The sequence below is a fragment of the Oncorhynchus kisutch genome, linkage group LG8, assembly GCF_002021735.2.
Source record: "Oncorhynchus kisutch isolate 150728-3 linkage group LG8, Okis_V2, whole genome shotgun sequence".
NCBI classification, from domain to species: Eukaryota; Metazoa; Chordata; class Actinopteri; order Salmoniformes; family Salmonidae; genus Oncorhynchus; species Oncorhynchus kisutch.
Window position 1 is genome coordinate 51,903,648 of NC_034181.2, and position 22,025 is coordinate 51,925,672.

Below are 22,025 nucleotides of genomic sequence, written 5' to 3' on the forward strand. Positions count from 1 at the left end.
AGCAGTTCTCACATGCTGAGTACTTGTTAGCTGCTTTTCCTTCACTCTGGGGTCCATCACATCCCAAACCATCTCAGTTGTGTTAACGTTGGGTGATTGTCCTGTTTAAAAAAAAAAATGATAGTCCCACTAAGTGCAAACTAGATGAACAAGGCAGTTAACCCACTTAGTTTCAAAAGTTTCAATTTCACTAACTGAAGCATTTATTTGAGCTGCAATTTCTGAGGCTGATATCTAATGAACTTGTCTGCAGCAGAGGTATCTGGGTCTTTCCTGTTGCAGTCCTTATGAGAGCCAGTTTCATCATAGCGCTTGATGGTATTTGTGTCTGCACCTAAACCAAAATTCATACTGTTTCCCGAATTGGCTGACCTTCATGTCTTAAAGTAATGATGGACTGTTTTCTCTTTGCTTATGAGCTTTTATTGACATAATATGGACTTGGTCGTTTACCAAATTGCCCTATCTTCTGTATACCACCCCTACCTTGTCACAACACAACTGATTGGCTCAAACGCATTAAGAAGTCAAATTCCACAAATTAACTTTTTAAGAAGGCACACCTGTAAATTAAAATGCAATCCAGGTGACTCACTCATGTTGCTGGTTGAGAGAATGCCAACCGTGCAAAGCTGTCAAGGCAAAGGGTGTCTACTATGAAGAATCTCAAATATAACATTTATTTTTATTTAACTTTTTTTGGTAGCTACATGATTCCGTATGCGTTTTCATAGTTTTGATGTCTTCACGATTATTCTACAATGTAGAACATAGTAAAATGAAAGAACCCTTGAATGAGTGTTTTAAGCTTTTGGCCTTTACTCTACATGTTGGTGGTTCTGCTCAATCAATCAAATGTATTTATAAAGCTTTTCTTACATCAGTTGATGTCACACAGTGCTGTACAGAAACCCAGCCTAAAACCACAAACCGCAAGCAATGCAGGCGTAGAAGCACGGTGGCTAGGAAAAATTCCTCAAGATAAAAATATTTACAGGGCATACTTAAATTCACACCTGATAAGACAGGAGAAATACTCCAGATACAGACTGACCCTAGCACCCTGACACCCAAATTAACGCAGCATGAAGACTAAGCTGAGGTCGGAGGAGTTGGGTATTAGACACCCTCTTGGACTCCCACAAGACTGCTATGAAGGCCCCCCAGTACCAGTCAAACATTAATGGGAGTATACAGTATATGGACACTGTTTAGTGACCAAAATAAGTGGTTAAATACATGTCCAAGGTGTCCTGACTTATCCCTCAGATATTGGCAAAAAATTGAGGGGGTGCTGTCTGTTCAATGCTTTTCGCAGTAAGGCCAAACACACATTTTTTTTCAAATGTGTATATGTTTTAAAATTCCTTATCAAGTAACATGATCCTTTGTTTGACTGTAAAACAATTCCTTAAACCCTAATAGTTTACTGGACAGTAAGATCCAAGACATCTCTGCCTCTTTTATTGTAGGTGACATCAATTTAGAATTGACATTCTTAACACTTCTAACTATTAGTCTTTGTCTCTTCTGTCATTGGTCTCTCCTCCGCCCCACAGAAAGTGTTTCAGACCCGGAAGGACATGTTGATAAAGAAAACAGTTGCGCGGGTACCCCTCCCTGCCGTCTTGCCATTGGTGGAGGAGATCACCAAGAGAATGCAAGGGCATCCATACACGTAAGTGAACACCGTCGAATCTGTTATCAGATATGGTCAGATTTCAGTATCAGCATTCGCATGATGAATTTTAATATTTCTCTACATTGATGCTAAAATTAAGAGTATCAATTTTTTGCTGAGAAATGTTTTTGTTGTTGTCAGGAATTAATCTGTAATACCCATTTTGTTCACTATCTTTAGCTTTACATCAATATTACCTTTTGAGCCGTTTTAGTCAAATCAATTGGTGTCATTTCTAAATCCCCAGATCTTGTTGCCTAAAGTGAACCTATCTGCACCCTTAACTCCCCTTCCCCTTTGTACTACAGGGCAGTGCTGATGGTGCGATGGCTCAAGGCGGTTCTCATGCAGCACACCTCCTACTTAGCCTCTGTGAGTTTATCTATGAGTGTCTTTGTGTAGTGCCTTAAAGCTTCAGGTCTACAACATGGCTTGACCAGCAGAATGAATAGCAGCAATACACTTACACTCTGCAGGTAGCCTAGTGGTTACAGCGTTGGGCCAGTAACAAAGGTTGCTGGATCAAATACTTGAGCCGACAATGTACAATCTGTCTTTCTGCCCTTGAGCAAGGCAGTTAACCCACTGTTCCCCGGTAGATCCCAGTAGCCCTCAAAGCATATGGTAGTTGAGTCTTGAGTTTTAAGCTTTGAATTCCTTGCTCTTGAGAAATTAGTTGAACTCAGTGTTATTGACAGAATGACCAGGCCAACATTTAATCTTCATTTAAACAAATCCAAGGAATAATGCCATCATGCATACTCATTTATGTGTGTTCACATCCTCTGTACCAGTTGCCAGACCTGATGTTTCAGCTGGGAGTACTGTACCACATGATTGAGAGTAGAGTCAAGATGTTCCACAAGCTGACCAAGCTGCACGGCAAGCTCTATCTGCTCATGACACAGGTACGTCTCAGCAGTTGTAGCAAAATAGTTAATCTTTCACAAATGTATTATTTGAATGCCAGTGCCATTCCCATTACTCTACACACAGATGGGTCCCGAAACTAGGCCCACTTATTCAAGGGCTGTGATTGACCAGTTCATTCAGGTGCGTTAATGCTGGAATAACCCAAATAAGTGGAAATGGTTGGGGGTACTCGAGGAGGGGTTTGGTGAAACTGTTTGAGATAGATGATTAGACAGTGAAGCCACTACTACCCTGTATCAAAAGTGACTGACCCTTTGATGGCCAGGTCATTGATAGTGCAGCAACAGTGAAAAGAGAGCCTTTCCCTGTTTGATGTGCCCTTTGTCCCTACCAAACCCTGGTTTTCAGGAAATTTCAAGTTTTATTACATACAGCCGGGATGCGATACTGGATATAAAAGCGATGACAACTTACCAACATGTCTTTCCCGAAGGAAATACTTTATTCGGACCTCCACCTGCCTACTGCAGGAGAGGCAGACTTAGCAGCCTACTTGTCAGACTCAGACCCCCTAATCCAGAGCATATTACTCGCCAAGGGCCAAACTCTAGATAACAAGGTGGATGAAATTAGGGCAAGAGTTGCCTTCTAGAGAGACATCAGAGATAGTAACATTGTTTCACGGAAACATGGCTCACTCGGGATATGTTAGAGCTGGTACAGCCACGGTCACGTGGGCTGGAATGTGTTCCGGATAGCCTGAGACAACATTGACGCATACGCTGACTCGGTGAGCGGGTTTATTAGCAAGTGCATCGGAGATGTTGTTCCTTCTGTGACCATTAATCTTCCCTTACCAGAAACTGTGGAATGATGGCCACATGTGAAAGTGCGAACCACTGCTTTTAATCATGGCAAGATGACTGGAAACATGACCGAAATACAGTGTAGCTGTCCTCTCCGCAAGGCAATCGGACAAGCAAAGCGTCAGTGTAGACGAAGTGGAGTAGCAATTCAACTGCTCAAACACGAGACGTATTAGGCAGGGTCTACAATCAATCGCGGATTACAAAAAGAAAACCAGCCCCGTCGCCGACATCGTATTGCTCCCAGACATATTAAACCACTTTGCTCGCATTGAGGACAATAGTGCCACTGACACAGTCCGCTACCAAAGCCTGTGGGCTCCTACGTGGCCGACGTGAATAAAACATTTAAACTTGTTAACCCTCGCAAGGCTGCCAGCGCAGATGGCATCCCCAGCCGTGTTCCTCAGAGCATGTGCAGACCAGCTAGCTGGTGTGTTTATGGACATATTCAATCAATTCCTATCCCATTCTGTTGTCCCTCCATGCTTTAAGGTGGCCACCATTGTTCCTTTTCCCAAGAAAGCTAAGGTAACTGAACTGACTAACCCCATTGCACACCTGTCATCATGAAGTGCTTTGAGAGACTTGTCAAGGAGCAGATCACCTCCACCCTACCTGATACCCTAGACCCACTCCAATTTACTTATCGCCCCAATAAGTCAACAGATGATACAATCACCATCACACTGCACTCTGCCCTATCCCATCTGGACATGAGGAATACCTATGTAAGAGTGCTATTCATTGACTACAGCTCAGCTTTTAACACCATAGTACCGTCAAATCTTCATTAAGCTTGAGACCCTGGGTCTCGAACCCGCCCTGTGCAACTGGGTCCTGGACTTTCTGACGGGCACCCTCACAGGTGGTGAAGTTAGGAAACAACATCTCCACCCCGCTGATCCTCAACACTGGGGCCCCACAAGGGTGCGTTCTCAGCCCTCTGCTGTACTCACTCTTCACCCATGACTGCGTGGCCATGCACGCTTCCAACTCAAATCATCAAGTTTATAGACACCACAGTGGTAGGCTTGATTACCAACAATGACAAGACGGTCTACAGGGAGGAGGTGAGGGCCCTCAGTGTGGTGTCAGGAAAATAACCTCACTCAACATCAACAAATGAGATGATCGTGGATTTCAGGAAACAGCAGAGGGAGCACACCCCCCTATCCACATCGACGTCACCAGAAACACTTGCCAACTTATACAGATGCACAATCAAGAGCATCCTGTCGGGCTGTATCACCGCCTGGTACGGCAACTGCACCGCCCTCAACCGCAAGGCTCTCCAGAGGGTGGTGTGGTCTGCAAAATGTATCACCGGGGGCAAACTACCTGCCTTCCAGGACACCTTCAGCACAAGATGTCACAGGAAGGTCAAAAGAATCAAGGACAACAACCACCCGAGCCACTGTCTGTTCATCCAGAAGGGGTGGTCAGTACAGGTGCATCACAGCTGGGATCGAGAGACTGGAAAAAGCTTTTAGGCCATGAGACTGTTAAACGCCATCACTAACAGACTCTGATCTCTGGCCACTTAAATAAAGGTATCACTTTCAATAACGCCACTTTAATGTTTACATATCCTACATTTCTCATGTGTATATACTGCTCTGTACCATCTACTTGCCTATGCCACACGGCCATCGCTCATCCATATTTATATGCACATATTCTTATTCATCCCTTACATTTCTGTGTATTAGGTAGTGGTTGTGAATTTGTTAGATTACTTGTTAGATATTACTTCATGGTCTGAACTAGAAGTGCAAGCATTTCACTGCACTCGCATTAATCACCCTGTCTCAGATTTAGAAATTATGCTTTACAGCGGAAGCAATACAGGCGTCTACGTTCATCGATAGCATAAGATGATGTACACTTAGCATCAGGAAGCTTGGTCACAAATCAGAAAAGCAATCAAATGAACCGTTTACCTTTTGATGTTTTCACTCACGAGACTCCCAGTTAGACAGCAAATGTTCCATAAAGATATTTTTTATATCCAATAACCTCCGTTAGTTTGGTGCGTTATGCCCAGGAATCCACCGGAAATAGCGGTCACGACAACGCAGACAAATTCCAAATTATATCCATAATGTCGACAAACATGGCAAACATTTTTTTATAATCAATCCTAAGTGTTTTTCAAATATCTCTTACATTTGCTGTCTAACTGGGAGTCTCGTGAGTGAAAACATCAAAAGGTAAACGGTTCATTTGATTGCTTTTCTGATTTTCGTGACCAAGCTTCCTGCTGCTAGCTGGACATAATGCTATGCTAGGCTATCGATAAACTTACACAAACGCTTGTCTTGCTTTGGCTGTAAAGCATAATTTCAAAATCTGAGATGACAGGGTGATTAACAAAATGCTAAGCTTTCTTTCACTATATTTCACTTGTGATTTCATGAATATGAATATTTTCTAGTAATATTTTGACTTATGCTAATTAGTGTAGTTGACAATTCTCCCAGATCCGGAATGGGTAGTTCCAATTAACACCTGCTTCAGTTGACAGTGCTTGTCAAAGAGAAAAAAAACATGCTGAGGTGTAAGGAAATGCCCGTAAAGCTCCGAGACAGGATTGTGGAAGGGTACCAAAAAATGTATGCAGCTTGCAAGGTCCCCAAGATCAGTGGTCTCATAATTTTTAAATGGAAGTTTGAAGCCACCAAAACTCTAGCTAGAACTGGTGGCCCGGCCAAACTGCGCGATCGGGTTAACGGACAAGATCAGGGAGGTGACCAAGAACCAGATGGTCACTCTGACTAAGCTCCAGAGTTCCTCTGGAGATTGGAGAACGTTCCAGAAAGACGACCATCTTTGTAGCACTCCTACATTCAGTCCTTTATGGTAGTGGCCAGACTGAAGCCACTCCTCAGTAAAAAGCACATGACAGCCTGCTCTGAGTTTGCCGGAAGGCACCTAAAGTATTCTGACCGTGAGAAACACAATTCTCTAGTCTGAATCCCAGATTGAACTCTCCTGGATGTCAAGCGCCACGTCTGAAGGAAGCCTGGCACCATCCCGATGGTGAAGCGTGGTGATTCATCTTTCAACAGGACAACAACCCTAAGCACACACTTCTGAGAAGTCTGTGTCCTGGACTTGGGCCTGATCGAACATCTGGGTAGACCTGAAAATAGTTGCGCAGCAATGCTCCCCATCCAAACTGACAGAACTTGAGAGGGTCTGCAGAGAAGAATGAGAGAAACTCTCCCAAATACAGGTGTGCCGAGTTTGTGGTGTCATACCCAAGATGCAAAGCTGTAGTCACTGCCAATGGCGCTTCAACAAAGTAGTACTTACGGAAATATTTCAGTTACTACAGTTAACATTTCTGAACCTGTTTTTAGCTTTGTTATGGCGTATTGTGTGTGTGAATTGAGGTGGGGGGAAAAATGTTTTTATCAATTTTATAACATGGCAGTAATGTAACAATGTGTAGAAAGTCAAGGGGTCTGAATGCACCGTTTGGACATTGTTGTGGGGACTTGCTTCCATTAAGCCACAAGCATTAGTGAGGTGGTGCACTGATGTGGGGAGATTAGGCTTGGTTCGCAGTTGGCGTTCCAATTTCTACAAAAGCTGTTCGAATGGGGTTGAGGTCATGGCAAATGGTACACCGATCTCGTTGACGTAGCTTTGTGCATGAGGGCGTTGTCATGCTGAAACCAAAAAGGGCCTTCCCCAAACTGTTGCTACCAAGTTGGAAGCACAGAATTGTCTAGAATATCATTGTATTTTGTAGTGTTCCTGGCTTGTGTGGCTGCTCAGCCATGAAACCCTTTTAATGGAGCCCTCGAAGAACCGTTTTTGTACATATGTTGCTTCGAGGCAGTTTGTTACTAAGTAGTGGTTGTTGCAACCAAGGACAGATTTTTATTCGCATCAGTACTCGTTGGTCCCGTTCTGGTGAGCTCGTATGGCCTACCAGTTTGTGGTTGAGCCGCTGTTGCTGCTAGGTGTTCCCCACTTGTGTTAACCGCTGCCTTTAAATAATTTCTTCCCTCCACCAGGTGGCGACAAGCAGCAACGAAGTCAAAGACGTGGACCACACGGCCAAGCTTGTCTATGAAGAGGGTAATGGCCACACTGCCCACTTTTCCATTTTCTCTTCACACATTCACTATGTGCATTTCAGCTCCCTTAAGTGGTGTTCCCTTTATCCTTCACTTCATTGACACTGATTTGAAAGCGCAGGAGAGCAATTTAATCTTAGTGCAAATTAAGAAATGAATGCACCATTTATCTGTAGGAGCTCTAGTCTAATTAGATTTGTCTCACAACTAATATACCCTAACTTATATTAAAAATGTGTGGGGCTTTGAATTGAACGCCACCACTGTGGCGTCGGTCACCCGGTATCAGGAGTAATCGTAGTTGTGTGCCCTGCTGTGTATTAGCAAGTCTGACTAAGGATATACAAATGTCCTGGAATGCAAATCCTAACCAGCAATTTGAGTAGATAATGAGCTAGGAATAACAATGCATCATTGTACTGTAAAAGAGCCATCTTATTCAGATGAGATCCTTTGCGTATATCAAATACAATATCTCTACCATCGGCGTCAATCCATTACCGTAAACCTTCCATTAATAGCCCCAGCGTTTATTTGCTTAAAACACTGGAAACAGGTGGTTAGAGACAGGCTTCTATTTGAGACAGCATCTTTTCCTTTCTAAACTCTTTGGGACAGGGGGCAGCATTTTCACTTTTGGATAAATAGCGTGCCCAATTTCAACTTCCTGCTACTCATGCCAAGAATAGAAGACATGCATATTATTAGTAGATTTGGATAGAAAACATTCTGAAGTTTCTAAAACTGTTTGAATCATGTCTGAGTATAACAGAACTTGTAGCGGGCAAAACCTGAGGACTAACCATTCAGAATAATTTATTTTTGAGGTTGCTGTCTGTTCAATGGGTTCTCACGGGGAAACGATATTTCTTAGGCACTTGTTTGCAGTTCCTACCGCTTCCACTGGATGTCACCAGTCTTTGGAATTTGGTTGAGGTTATTCCTTTGTGCAATAAAGTACGGCCATCCTGGAAAAGGGTAACGCTGTTGAGTTGGCCAAGACTTGAAAAGTAGCATTAGTTTCCTCTCGTCCTCTATTGAAAACAGATAGACCAGTCTTTAATTTGATCGATTATTAACGTTTAAAAATAATTAGTTGTATTACAAAAGTAGTTTGAAATATTTTGGCAAAGTTTACAGGTAACTTTAAAGATGTTTTATAGTGACTTTGCTCAAATTGGAAGCGTTGTTTCTCCTCTGAATTTTCTAGTTCTTACTTCTGCCACGAGAAGGCCATCTGCCAATTTCTTGGAGTCGGTTCTCCCGAAGTTTACTATTTGCCAGTTAGCTAGTAGTTCTCAGCTGTTCGCAGAACTACTAGCTAACTGGCAAACACTAAACAGATGGCCTTCTCGTGGCAGAAGTAAGAACTAGAAAATTCAGAGGAGAAACAACGCTTCCAATTTGAGCAAAGTCACTATAATATTTTGGTGAGCGCGCTTCTGTAGATTATAGTATGGAAAATGGTCTCAGTCAAGGCCCACGGGTGAAATTTTCTATACATATGTTGTAACCGTATGGACATTTGTCTTATTTTATTGACTTTGTCCATTTGCCATATATGATCATAGGAAGACTGCTTCCAAACCAAAAAGTCAGTGAACATTTCCAACTGGCGCATATACTGACCAAATCATATATCACTATGTTAAGCCCTCAATCTACCTAGGTCTATTTCATGTTTGATCATAAGAAGTAAGAATTTCTCTGAATCAGCATGTCTAATTTATAGTTGGTTGTCCTTATGGATATGCAATGGACACAGTCAACTTGCAGAAGAGCATGTTCACAACTGACAATATAGCATATGTGTACTGGACACTGATTCCAGCCTGTCCATTTGGTGATGGAAAATACCTCATTAAATACATTGGAAATGTGCAATGTCTTCCAATGGGTATTTACCAACACAAATTGGACATGCTCTAATATACTGTAGAAATGACCAATTGACTAGCTCGTTGAACTCGGGATGGCCGAGCAGTTATAGTGGGTCCTCTCCATCGCTCTTTGATGTTGATTTCAGCCTGTCCATTTGGCGACGGCAAATCCCCCATTTTTTTAAATACATTGGAAATGCACACTGTACATTTTATATTGACAATGGGCAATGTCAATATATTATAGAGCCAGCGTCCATCATTCAATAAGACATCATTCTGACACCAAACTGTTACATACTGACATCAAACCTACTTGGTCCACGTCTTTTAGAAGCCAAGTATCACATTTTAGAGCGGGCCCAAAATTCACAGCGCCTTCTGTTTAAACCATAATAACGTAAAACGCGTTACATTCTAGCTGCGCGTCCAGTTCTGACATGTGCAGGCCTAGATGAGGTGGCCCTGTATCCTGAGTTTTGGCTCGATCGCTCATTTGGAGCAGCGACCTTAATTAATGCTGAAAATGCATTTTTTCCAGGTGTTGCTATGTGGTCCCTTAATGAGCTATCAGACAAACTTTAGGGTCTCTCTATGGGCCGAGGTGATTTCAATGCACCTAGTCTTGTGACTCTGGGACTTTTGAAAGTGTTGTCATTTTTGCAATTTTCAAAATGAATTCAAGTAATTGCAAATGGATGAGGCTGGCTGTTGGCCTGAACCTTCTAGAGCCACAACTCAACGTGCATTACCGACTTAACCAACTTGCCAAGTTAAATTTAAAAATAAATTATATTGCCAACTTAAATTGACAGAGTGAGAAGGAAGCCTAAACAGAATCCAAATATTCCAAAACATGCGTCCTGTGCATCAAGAAGTTAAGAACAGTGTTAATTACAATGACAGCAAAAGGGCCTCCTACGGTGGCTGGGATTAAAATGTAAATATTGGATGTAACGCACCACGATGAGACAACACTACATAAAGAGATCTAAGACGACACCATAGCAATGCAGCAACACATGACAACACAGCATGGTAGCAGCACAAAACATGGTACAAACATTATTGGGCACAGACAACAGCACAGAGGGCAAGAAGGTAGTAGACATGTTGATCCATCTTCAGTTCTCCTATCACAGCCATTACTGTTTTAAAGTCCAATTTGGCCTCATGGTAAAATCCCTTAGTGCTTTCCTTCCTCTCTGTCAACTGAGTTAGGAAAGATGCCTGTATCTTTAGTGACTTGGTTTATTGACCCACCATCCAAGTGGAATTAGTAACTTAACCATGCTCAAAGGGTTATTCAGTGTCCGATTTTTTTTTTTTGCCCGTCTACCAATAGATGCCCTTTGCAAGGCATTGGAAAACCTCCCTGGATTTTGTGGTTGTAGTGAAATTGTGTAAAATTCCCTGCTTCACTGAGGGATCTTACAGATCATTTTGAGGTACAGAGATGAGGTAGTCATTCAAATCATGTTAAATACTATTGTACACCGAGTCCATGCAACTTGTGATTTTTTTTTTTTACGATAACACTTACTCATGAATTTATTTAGGCTTGCCATAACGAAGGGGTTGATTGACTTTGTATTTCATTTGTAATCTGTTAACATAATTCCCCTTTTACATTATGGTATATTGTGTGAGAGCCAGTGACAATCTAAATGTAATCTATTTTTAAATTTAGTTTAACAAGTGATAGTGTCAATACTTTCTGAAGGCCTTGTATTAATATATTACTAGCTCAAACTTAATCTGCAAAAAATGTTAATTGGTGGGTGATGGTTTACAAATTCAGCACAAGTGGGGTAGACAAACTGCTACATTGCCCCCTCTAATGTGGTAGATGCCTAGTCTCCTTATGGGGTAGGGACAATTTATGCTTTTTGTCTGAAATCATCACCCACTTCTCAGTTGATTAAGTGTTTTGAGTGAGTACTGTGCAATATTTGTCTATAGAAATTATCTGCATTTTGATTAGATATTCAGGAGTCTTATGGCGTTGGGGTAAAAGGTTTTAAGGCTTTTGGATCTGGACTTGGCCCTCCGGTACCGCTTGCCACGTGGTCTTAGAACAGTCTGACAAGGGTGGCTTGAGTCTTTGACAATTTTGAATGCCCTGGTATAGAGGTCCTTGAAGGCAGGAAGCTTGGCACCAGTGATGTACTGGGCCGTACGCACTACCCTCTAACTTTTGTCAGCCTTTTTCAAAAGCACATGGTTTAGACCATGTGCCGCTCGTCAAAATGATAGCTGTTCTTTATGAAATTACCATGTCCATGTTAAATGACACTGACTGTTTAAAGCAAAACTACCAACTATTTATTAGGGGAATAATCTAAATAAAATCTGAATGAATGCCCACTGTGCCATGTGGCAGTATGAATAGCCTATTTGAGCAGGACTTGGCTACCCCTGAGCAGCTGTCTCCCGCACTGGGGGAACAGTAATACGCAGTTACATGCTTGACAGTTTGTAAGGCTACTGAACTGAAGGAGAGGGCTCATCAATTGTCACAACAGGTAAGGTTTTTTTTTTTTATATTAAAAGTTCAGTAAAATTGTATATGAACCTTTTTGTATGAGTTTTCGCTCCCGCTAACCGGTGCAATCATCTTTAACATTTGAACCTGGGACAAATGCTTATCAGTGAATCGTTACAACCCTAATAGTATAACGTTACTTTAAGACAAACTGTACCTTTTTTAGGATTGTGTGACTGGTTACATTTGTCTCGTGGCAAACTCATTGGCACGCGCCACTAGGCAAAATATGCATTAGTTGAAACAAAGCACAGGGGAGCTGGCTATATGCTACAGTTAACACAATCTGCTGACAAATTTGCTTACTGTACATAATTCAAAACAAACTCTAGATCTAAATGCATGTTTCCATGAATAACGTGACCAACATGTTTCCAAAACTGTTAAAATAATGTCTGCGTAACAGAACTGATATGGCAGGTGAGAATCTGAGAGAAATCCATCCAGGAAGTGGGATTGTTTTTTTGTTTTTTTTCATGTTTGTAGTTTTCCACTGACTGCCTATACAGTATCCCATGACTTAGGACTCTAATTGCACTTCCTCTTGCTTCCACTAGATGCCAACAGTCTTTAGATATTGTTTCAGGCTTGTATTCTGAAAAATAGCGTCCCACACCCCAGAGGTTGAAAGTATATTTGTGAAATTTCTTTCCTCCCTACTGCGTTTCAGCCAATTAGTTGTGTTGTGACAAGGTAGGGGTGGTATACAGAAGATGGCACTATTTGGTAAAAGACAGTCCATATTATGGCAAGAAAAGCTCAAATGAGCAAATTAGTCTTACTTTAAACCGTTAAGGTCAATCTGTAAAATGTCAAGAACTTTTGACAGTTCCAAGTGCAGTCGCAAAAACCATCAAGCGCTATGATGAAACTGTTTCATGAGACTGCATGAATCAGGCCTTCATAGTCGAGTTACTTCAAATAAGCCACTACTAAAGGACACCAATAACAGACTTGCTTGGGCCAAGAAGCACAAGCAATGGACATTAGACCGGTGGAAAACTCGTTTTTGTTTGAGTCCATTTGAGATATTTGTTTCCAACTGCCGTGTCTTTGTGAGATGCAGAGTAGGTGAGCGGTTGATCTCTGCATCTGTGGTTTCCACTGAAGCATGGAGGTGTTTGTTTAGGGGTGCTTTCTGGGGATACTGTCAGGGATTTAAAAAAACGTGTATATATATATATATTTAAAAAAAGTAAAATTCAAGGCTGCGATACGCCATCGGGTCTGGTTTGCACATAGTTCCACCATCTTTTTTTATTTTCACAGGACAATGACCCAAAACACCTTCAGGCTGTGTTATGGCTATTTGACTAAGAAGGAAAGGGGTAGGTGAAGCTGGTTGAGAGAATGCCGAGTGTGCAAAGCTTTCAAGGCAAAGGGTGGCTACTTTGAGATGCCATTTTGAAATTTTAGGTTGTGCATCAGCAGTTTTTCCTCATGTCTCACTGATTGCCAGTCAATTATCCCATGTCAGCTAAGATTATTTTTGAGATCTGGTAAACTAACTTGGCATCTAAACTTGTTATCCTGATCAAATTACCGGCTGGGGTCCCCCGTTGATTTTGTTAGTCGGTCTCACTCGGATATTATAAAACATTTCAAACATTTTTCTCCGCCCCATGGCAAAATGTGTCAAAGAGCTTGAAATGAATTCTCTGCTGTATTGTGTTTATGGATCCCCATTAGCTGCTGCCAAGGCAGTGCCTACTCTTCAATACATTAACAACGCACAGTGTGTGCCCCTACTCCACTACGACTTATATACATGACAAAATACGTGTGTAGTGCGTAGGCACAAATGATTTCATGTTTCTACTGATTCTACTGCTTGCAATAGTTACCTGATGTGGAATAGACTGCCAAGTACTACTGTGCACCTCAGTCTGTTCTGGACTGTGAAGAGACCTCTGGTGGGGTGTGCATGGATGCCTGAGCTCTGTGCTATTCGTTCAAACAGACACAAATACAAGTCGTGATTAAGTCTCTCCTCCACTTTGAGACAGAGATTCGCATGCATATTATTGTTAAATCTCTGTGTACATCCAAGGGCTAGATGTGCTGTTCTGAGCCATTTGCAATTGTCTAAATTCCCTTTTTTGTGGCACCTGACCACGACTGAACAGTAGCCCAGGTGCGACACAACTAGAGCCGCTTGGCCCTACCTTGTTGATAGTGCTGTTAAGGTGGTAGGGCTTTATTATGGACATGCTTCTCGCCCTCTTAGCTGCTGTGGTATCAATGTTTTGACCATGGCAAGTTAACAATACTGGGTACTCCAAGCAGTTTAGTCACCTGTTTGCTTAATTTCCACATGTATTTATTACTAGGTTCAGTGAAGGATTTGTCCCAAATACAATGCTCTTAGTTTATGAATTATTTAGGTCTAATTTATTCCTTGCCACCCATTCTGAAACTACTTGCAGCTCTAAGTGTTTCAGTCACTGTAGTAGCTGACGTGTTGAGTCATCCGCATACATATACACTGACTTTACTCAAAGCCAGTGGTATGTTAGTAGAGATTGAAAAAAGGGGCAAAGAAAGCTGCCCTGGGGAATTCCTGATTCTACCTGGACTGGGTTGGAGAGGCTTCCATTAAAGAACAGTGTAAGACAGATCACTTTTTATCCACAATATAGCAGGGAATGTAAAGCCATGTTTTTTTTTTTATCATACATTTCTCTTACACAAATAACTGATTATTGGCTAAGTGCCATGCTTGTTGAATGTCCTTCCCTATAAGCATTCTTAGGTAGTGGAATTACTTTCTTCCCCCCCAGGCCTGAGTGCACACATTTTCTGGTAGGCTTAAATTGAAGATATGGCAAATAGGAGTGGCAATATCGTTCGCTATTATCCTCAGTAATTTTCCATCCTAGTTGTCAGATCCCGATGGCTTGTCATTGTCTATCAACAATCACTTTATGGAAATTAAAATTATATTGCTTGTCTTTAATAATTTGGTCAGATATACTTATACTTAGATGTGTTGTGTCAGTGTTTGTTGCTGGCATGTCACGTGTCATTTTGCTAATATTGCCAAATACTTGAATGCATGTTTCTTTGGCAAGATCAGTCGGTTTTGCGATGAATGAGCCATCATTCGATGAATGATGGAGCGGAGTTTGCCTTCATTCCCTAAATGTCATTGTAGGTGCTCTAAAGCGCTTTACTATGTTTCAGTGTCGTTTTTATTCAGTCTAGTCACATGATTTTTCAATTTGCAATACATTTGCCAATTGGTTATGCATCCAGACTAATTTGCCATTCCCTTTTGCCTCATCCCTCTCAACCATACCATTTTATTTGTTTAATTCCTCATCAGTCCACAGGGTATTGACAGTCATTTTCTTAATGGGCCCATGCTTATTAACTGGGTTAAGCCATTTCAGAAATGTGCAGCGTCTGTTTGGTCCCCTTCCCATGGACCAAGAAATATTATTTTTAACAACGTAGCAATGACTACATCTTATTGTGTGACATCTTATACACTGTTAGGTCCAGCCTTTGGATCTTTGGTTTTCCTAGATATGATACTATAGTCATCACTACATCCGATGGATGTGGATACTGCTTTCCAGAACATTTCTGCAGCATTAGTAAAGATATGATATAACACACGTTTTCATTCCTGTTCTGTTTCTAACAACCCTAGTAGGTTGCAGCCACTAGTTAGTTTGAAGCTTTGAGTGGGAAGCTTGATGAAAGTCCGTATTTAAGTCACCCAGAAAATGTCGATCACATTCATTTATCAAGAATTTCACGTTATTCGGATACTGACTGTTTGCACTTGGTGGTCTATAGTAGCGTCTGACAAGAAGGGGCTTTATGTGCGGCAGATTAACCTGTAGCTGTGTTACTTCAACAGTACTTAACATGAAATCCTCTAAGCCTTCTAGGAATGTGGTTCTGAATATTAACTGCAACACCTCCACTTGTTTCTGTCTTCTGTAAATGTTATAACCTTGTATTGCTACCACTATCATCAAAGGTTTTGTCTAATTGTGTTTCGGAGGTAGTCAGAAAATGATCTGCTACTAGCACATCAATAATTTCATGAACCTTGTGTTAACGTGGGGTATTTTGAGCACTCCTGGGATGCTCGCTTGTGTTCATTGCTTTACTGGGAAGCTAAGCAGAATATTTTCTCATGTTATTTATGTTAGTGTTGGGTGAGCAGCACAGTGGACTTCCTACTAGGGCACACCGCCTCAGTGCTGACAGCATAAATATGGTTCATAGGAGTGTGATTGCTGCGTGCAATAGCTGTAGGCTCAGGAGAGGCATTCAGGGGGTTGTTAGAGGGGCATAAATTAGGTTCCTTACGTTGTCTTATGTACATGTGCTAAAGCGTTATGGAGTCACAATGGTAGCGATTAGCTGAGCTGGACTTGGGTCATTGACTCAAACACAGCTTTATAATGCACGAACGCCATCCAGCCACCAGCGTAGAAAAGCAACTGCCCCACTGTTTTCCAACTTTCTTACATAGGCTGGCAACCTGCGTGATCAAGGAAGCCACAAGCTTATAATCATTGGCAGGCAAACAATTGCTGCATTGGGGCTCTTAAGTCCCAAAATAAAGTGTAGTAGTTACAGCGGTGGAACTGTTCTTGAACCCGATCGAACATATCTGGAAAGACCTGAAAATAGCTGCGCTGCAACGCTCCCCATCCAACCTTACAGAGCTTGAGAGGATCTGCAGAGAATGGGAGAAACTCTCCAAATACAGGTGTCAAGCTTGTGTCACACTGAAGATGGCGCAAGGCTGTAATCGCTGCCAAAGGTGCTTTAACCTCTAGTGACACCCCATCCCGTGAACGGGACCGTTGTCATCATCTGACACTAATTAGCATAACACAACGGACATAAATATTACTAGAAAATATTCCTATTCATGATAATCACAAGTGAAATATATTGACACAGCTTAGCCTTTTGTTAATCACCCTGTCATCTCCGATTTTCAAAATATGCTTTACAGCCAAAGCTAGACAAGCATTTGTGTAAGTTTATCGATAGCCTAGCATAGCATTTTGTCCAGCTAGCAGCAGGTAACTTGGTCATGGAAATCAGAAAAGCAATCCAAATTAAATCGTTTACCTTTGAGCTTCAGCTGTTTTCACTCACGAGACTCCCGGTTAGCCAATGTTCCTTTTTCCAAAAATATTATTTTTGTAGGCGAAATAGCTCCGTTTGTTCATGTTTGGCTGAGAAATCGCCTGAATTGCAGTCACGAAAACGGCTAAAAATATTCCAAATTAGCTCCATAATATCGACAAACAAGACAAACGTTGTTTATAATCAATCCTCAAGGTGTTTTTCAAATATCTATTCGATAATCTATCCATTGGGACAATTCGTTTTCCAGTAGGACCGATTGGAGTAATGGCCACCTGTATTTTACGCGAGAATCTCTGGGAGCATCAGGTGACCACCTGCGCAATGTAGACGCCTACGGGTATTCTTCTACAAATGCGTAAAACTACGTCACAATGCTGTAGACATCTTCGGGAATACGGAGAAAGAGTAATCTGGGTGATAGCCCATTCACTGCTCAATAGGGACACATTGGAATGCAGCGCTTTCAAAACATGATTGTATTTCTCAGGCTTTTGCCTGCAACATCAGTTCTGTTATACCCACAGACAATATTTTTACAGTTTTGGAAACTTTGTTTTCTGTCCTACGCTGTCAATTATATTCATATTATAGCATCTTGTCCTGACAAAATATCCCGTTTTACTACGGGAACTTTTTTCCCCCAAAAATGAGAATACTGCCCCCTAGTCACAAGGTTAACAAAGTACTGAGTGAAGGGTCTGTATACTTATTTAAATGTGATATGTCAGTTTTAGAAATTATACTTTTGAAGAAATGTCAATCTGTTTTTGCTTTGTCATTATGTGGTATTGTATGTAGATTAAATAGTTTGTCTATCTTAGAATAAGGAGGTAACGTAACTGCAAAGGGTGAAGTGGTCTGAATACTTTCAGAATGCACTGTAGGTGCAAGCGCTCCACAATACTTTTGAGGTAACATTCTACAAGAGGAACAGGAGCTCAAGTAGAACATTTGAGATGCTGGTACTCTGCGCGCCGTTAAGCTCTTGACCATGTCAAGCTTAGCTGCTTATCCCTAAGCAAATATCCTACAGCTGTTTGTCCCAAGCTTACTGGCTCGGAAAACTCCTGAGGTCCCCGACTATTTTATACAATGTTGCAGGCATGTCATGTATAGCAAATGTGTTTTTATCAGGATATTTTCTACCTGCCCTCTTTTATTTGTTGGCTTTATGTAGGCTATTTTTTACATGGCTGGCCGTGTCAATAGAATTAACTTTCATTTATTTTCTTTTGGGTAGAGTTGTGATGTAACCACATGACTGATTTTGAGGAGGTTACTATAAATTAAATAACTTTCATAAATGTGCATATAAGAACCATAACTGCCATGCAGATTGGTAAAGATTGTAAAGGTAAATTGACATTCCACATGAAAGGTAGCTGCATCTTCAGAGGCATGGCAGAATCTGCTAAAACCAGCAGGACGAGGTGATTTACTCAGGTCAAGTTTACTTTATGTATTTATTTTTTACATTTTCTGTTCATCTAGACCTCTGGTGCACTCTTGGCATTTTATTCACCAAACCGTACACTTAAAGCATCGGACAAGCTCGACACATGTAGTTGATTTTATAAAAACGTGTGTGTGTGTATATATGGAGAAATATACCATTTCAAAAATGTATTGGTCAAAAGAACAGACACCGTTCGATCAACCAAGATTTTTAGTCGGGACAGCCCTAACGCAGATGCTGTATGGACGTTCCTGTCATTCTTAACTTGTCACTTCATTTCTTTGAGGTCACATGTACCTCCGATTTTATCAAATTCTAAATCTGATCATGCAGAATTACTTTGAAGACGCCCTAAAGGTTTACACCCTCACGATGGCCCTTCTGTTTAAGTCTCCAGAGGGTTTGGTGTTTGCAGCTGCACCTCTCCATTTGTGGTTATGTAGGAGTCTAAATAATAAATCTGTTTTGTATTCAAACACAATGCTCTGCTTAGCTGTCAAACAAACCCTGAACTTCGCCGCCACACACACACCGTCCTCCCTCTGTATTTCTCTTTACCATGACTAGTGATAACTGTGTAAATAATGCTACTCTACACAATATAGCTGACTTACTGTATGCATTTGCTTTCGCTACGAATGACATCAAGCAATCAGTCAAGACCCCCGTGTCATAGCTGTGTTTTTATTTTATTTTTAAGAATTCAAATGCAAATAAGGATGTTTCCCCAACAGCATTCGAAGGGATGTGTCCACTTAACACAGGGCTTTGTTCAACAGTTTATTCTCCTCACGTAACTATTATTTTCCATTTTCAGTGTGTTCTCAGTCTCTCTCTGGCAGTCTCTTTCTCTGTTCTGACTAATCAATTGAAATGCAACATGTTGGTCCCATGTTTTATGAGCAACAAAAAATCCCATCAGTTTTCCATAGTTTATTTCATTTTGTGCACAAATTTGTTTACATCCTGTTAGTGAACATTTCTCCTTTGCCAAGATAATCGTTCCACCTGACAGGTGTTACAAATCAAGAAGCTGATTAAACAGCATGAACATTACACAGGTGCACCTTGTGTGGTGTTTTTCACCACAATACCACAGACCAAGTTGAGGGTGTGTGCAATTGACATGCTGACTGCAAGAATGTCCAAAAGAGCTGTTGCCAGAATTGATTGTTCATTTCGCTACCAACATTTTAGATTTGTCAGTACCTCCAACTGGACTCACCACAGCTTCTTTACCTGCATAATCATCTGAGATGGGGGGGTGTATTTCTGTCTGTAATAAAACCATTTCTGTTGGATAATCTCATTCTGATTGGTTAGGCTTGGCTGTCAAGTGGGTGGGCTTATGCCCACCCATGGCTGCACCCCTGTCCAGTCAGGAGATCCATAGATTAGAGCCTAATGTTTTTTTTTTATGACTGCGTTTCTTTTGAACTGTAACTCAGTAATGTCTTTGAAATGGATCATATTTTTGTTCAATATAAACATCTGTGTATTGGTTCTGTAAAGTGTCTAGACTGTGGCTTTATGACTGACCAGTTTTGTCTTCTCCACTTTAGAGTCCTCTGATGAAGACAATGCTTCAGGTGACGAAGGTCTTCCAGATGAGGATTCTGATGTAGGTGGTTAAGATGGCACAAAGGGGCTGTGGGTGGGATGGAATACAGATGGATTGTTAAATGCTTTATCAAGTAAATGGGAAGGGGTTTCCCAATCCCAAATGGGTGCATGTTTTTTACCCTAGCACTAATGTAACGGTACTCTAGTGTACAATCAATCATAGACACCAACTCCAACTTGTGGCACCAGTCATGGAGATTTATTCTGATAGGTACAGCACAAAATTGCACGTCCAACTCTGCACTCACGCACTGTACAAAATATACGAAGCCCCCCCCCCCCCCCCCAGACACAGTAAGTTGCTAGCTAGTATTAGTGGGACTTCTCTACAACAAAATGCACAATAAATAAATATTCACAAACGCTGCATCTTATGTGATGTTCAAATAACATTTACAAACAAATTGATATAAATTGTACATTTAAATCATCACTTGGGAGTATAAAAATCACTTTTACAGTAGTGCTTTGCAACCAAAAACTTACTGCTGGTTTGGCGCGTGTTCACTGGGATGATTTTAACTGAAACATCCTCCCTCGTAAGCAAGCTACGCAAACCAGCCAAAAAGATGCCGTGTTTAGTAGGTGAAGGCAAGGCAAGATAAAACCAAAAACCCATTGGCTCAACAATAAAGTGGCAAGGGGAATCATCAATATAACCCTTACACTAACACTCGATTCAACTCTTCACCAAGCCTTTGATTAAGTTGGAAACAGTTGGTAAAAAAACAATGTGCACCCCTATGGGTCCATAGGACTAGTGCTGTGTTTAGGTGGAAAGGAATACAATAAAGATTATACAATGAGGTGTCGTAAAGTGCACTTTTGGTCTTGAACCAACACATTCTCACTGACATTGCGTTTATTGGAAGGTTGAAGTATGATGAAGAGTGAAGCGTCTCACTGTCTTGTGCATTTTCTGTTCTGTGCAGAACTGGGAGGAGGATGAGACTAAGGAAGACAAGGTGGAGGAAGGCATGAGGATGGAATCAAAAGTGACTGGCGATTCTGACATAGAACCGGGGAACGAGAGCGAGGAGGAGTGACAAGCGAAGGAAACCAATTTAACAAAATAAACTACAAATGGACCTGAAAGATTTATATGTACTTTCATTTATTTTTATCCTTTTGATTTTCTTATCAGAACAAAATGGTTTTATTGAAAAAAAAAGGGCAGGCAGTGGTTGGTATATGGCGGTGAGTGAGGCCACCATCGTGCCACAACCAGGGACCTCCACTATGGAGGTGGTGTTAAATACCCGCCCCACTACCAACCTGAAAGCCCCATATTTTGAAGCTGTACGAGGCTCAAGCGCCATGCTTCTCTAATCGCCGCCTTTTTTCCACTTGATCTGTGGTTCTGGGTGTAAACCATGTGTATGTGACCATCGTCCGCACTGCTTGTTCCAGAGAAAAGGTGGGCTTGTTGCCAGACATGGGCTGCATATTTCCTGCATAGGACTGGTCAAAAGTAGCTCGCTATGTGCCCTTCTAAGTATTTAACTATATAGGGTGCCATTTGGGATGTAACCATGACTAATGGGTCATGTCCCCACTCAATGTAAATCAGTATGAACAGTAGTGTTTGAGTCCCCCTCTTTCCTGAGCTACCCACCCCTCCCCCAGGTTTCTTGGTATTAAATATTCTTCTGTAAAGTCTACAACTGAAACTTTGTATTTTCTTCATCTGTTTTTGGTGTCCTTAACTCCTTGTGCAATGCTTTTTTGGGGGGTGGGGCTTGGCAGTCAGTGTCCACTGCCTTTTAATCATAGCTGGATTGGGGACTGGAGAAAAGATGTTAACTTGGCTCGATTTAGGTGTATAAATGGCTGGTTAAATTGTGGCTGTCTAAATGCAAGGAACGTGATTTAAGGGCACTGTTTAT

The 22,025-nt window shown here is 41.5% G+C and overlaps 1 protein-coding gene across 1 annotated transcript in view; it reads left to right on the plus strand.

Annotated features, from left to right (window-relative positions):
* Positions 1-21,807, plus strand: part of wdr43 (WD repeat domain 43) — a 36,353-nt gene extending 14,546 nt beyond the window's left edge. Inside the window, exons 12-17 of the mRNA XM_020489348.2 lie at positions 1,560-1,678; positions 1,990-2,053; positions 2,476-2,589; positions 7,449-7,512; positions 20,079-20,137; positions 21,072-21,807. Of these exons, the coding sequence (XP_020344937.1) occupies positions 1,560-1,678; positions 1,990-2,053; positions 2,476-2,589; positions 7,449-7,512; positions 20,079-20,137; positions 21,072-21,185 (534 nt within the window). The 3' untranslated portion in view covers positions 21,186-21,807. The remainder of the gene's footprint in view (positions 1-1,559; positions 1,679-1,989; positions 2,054-2,475; positions 2,590-7,448; positions 7,513-20,078; positions 20,138-21,071) is intronic.
* Positions 21,808-22,025: the final 218 nt, after the last annotated feature.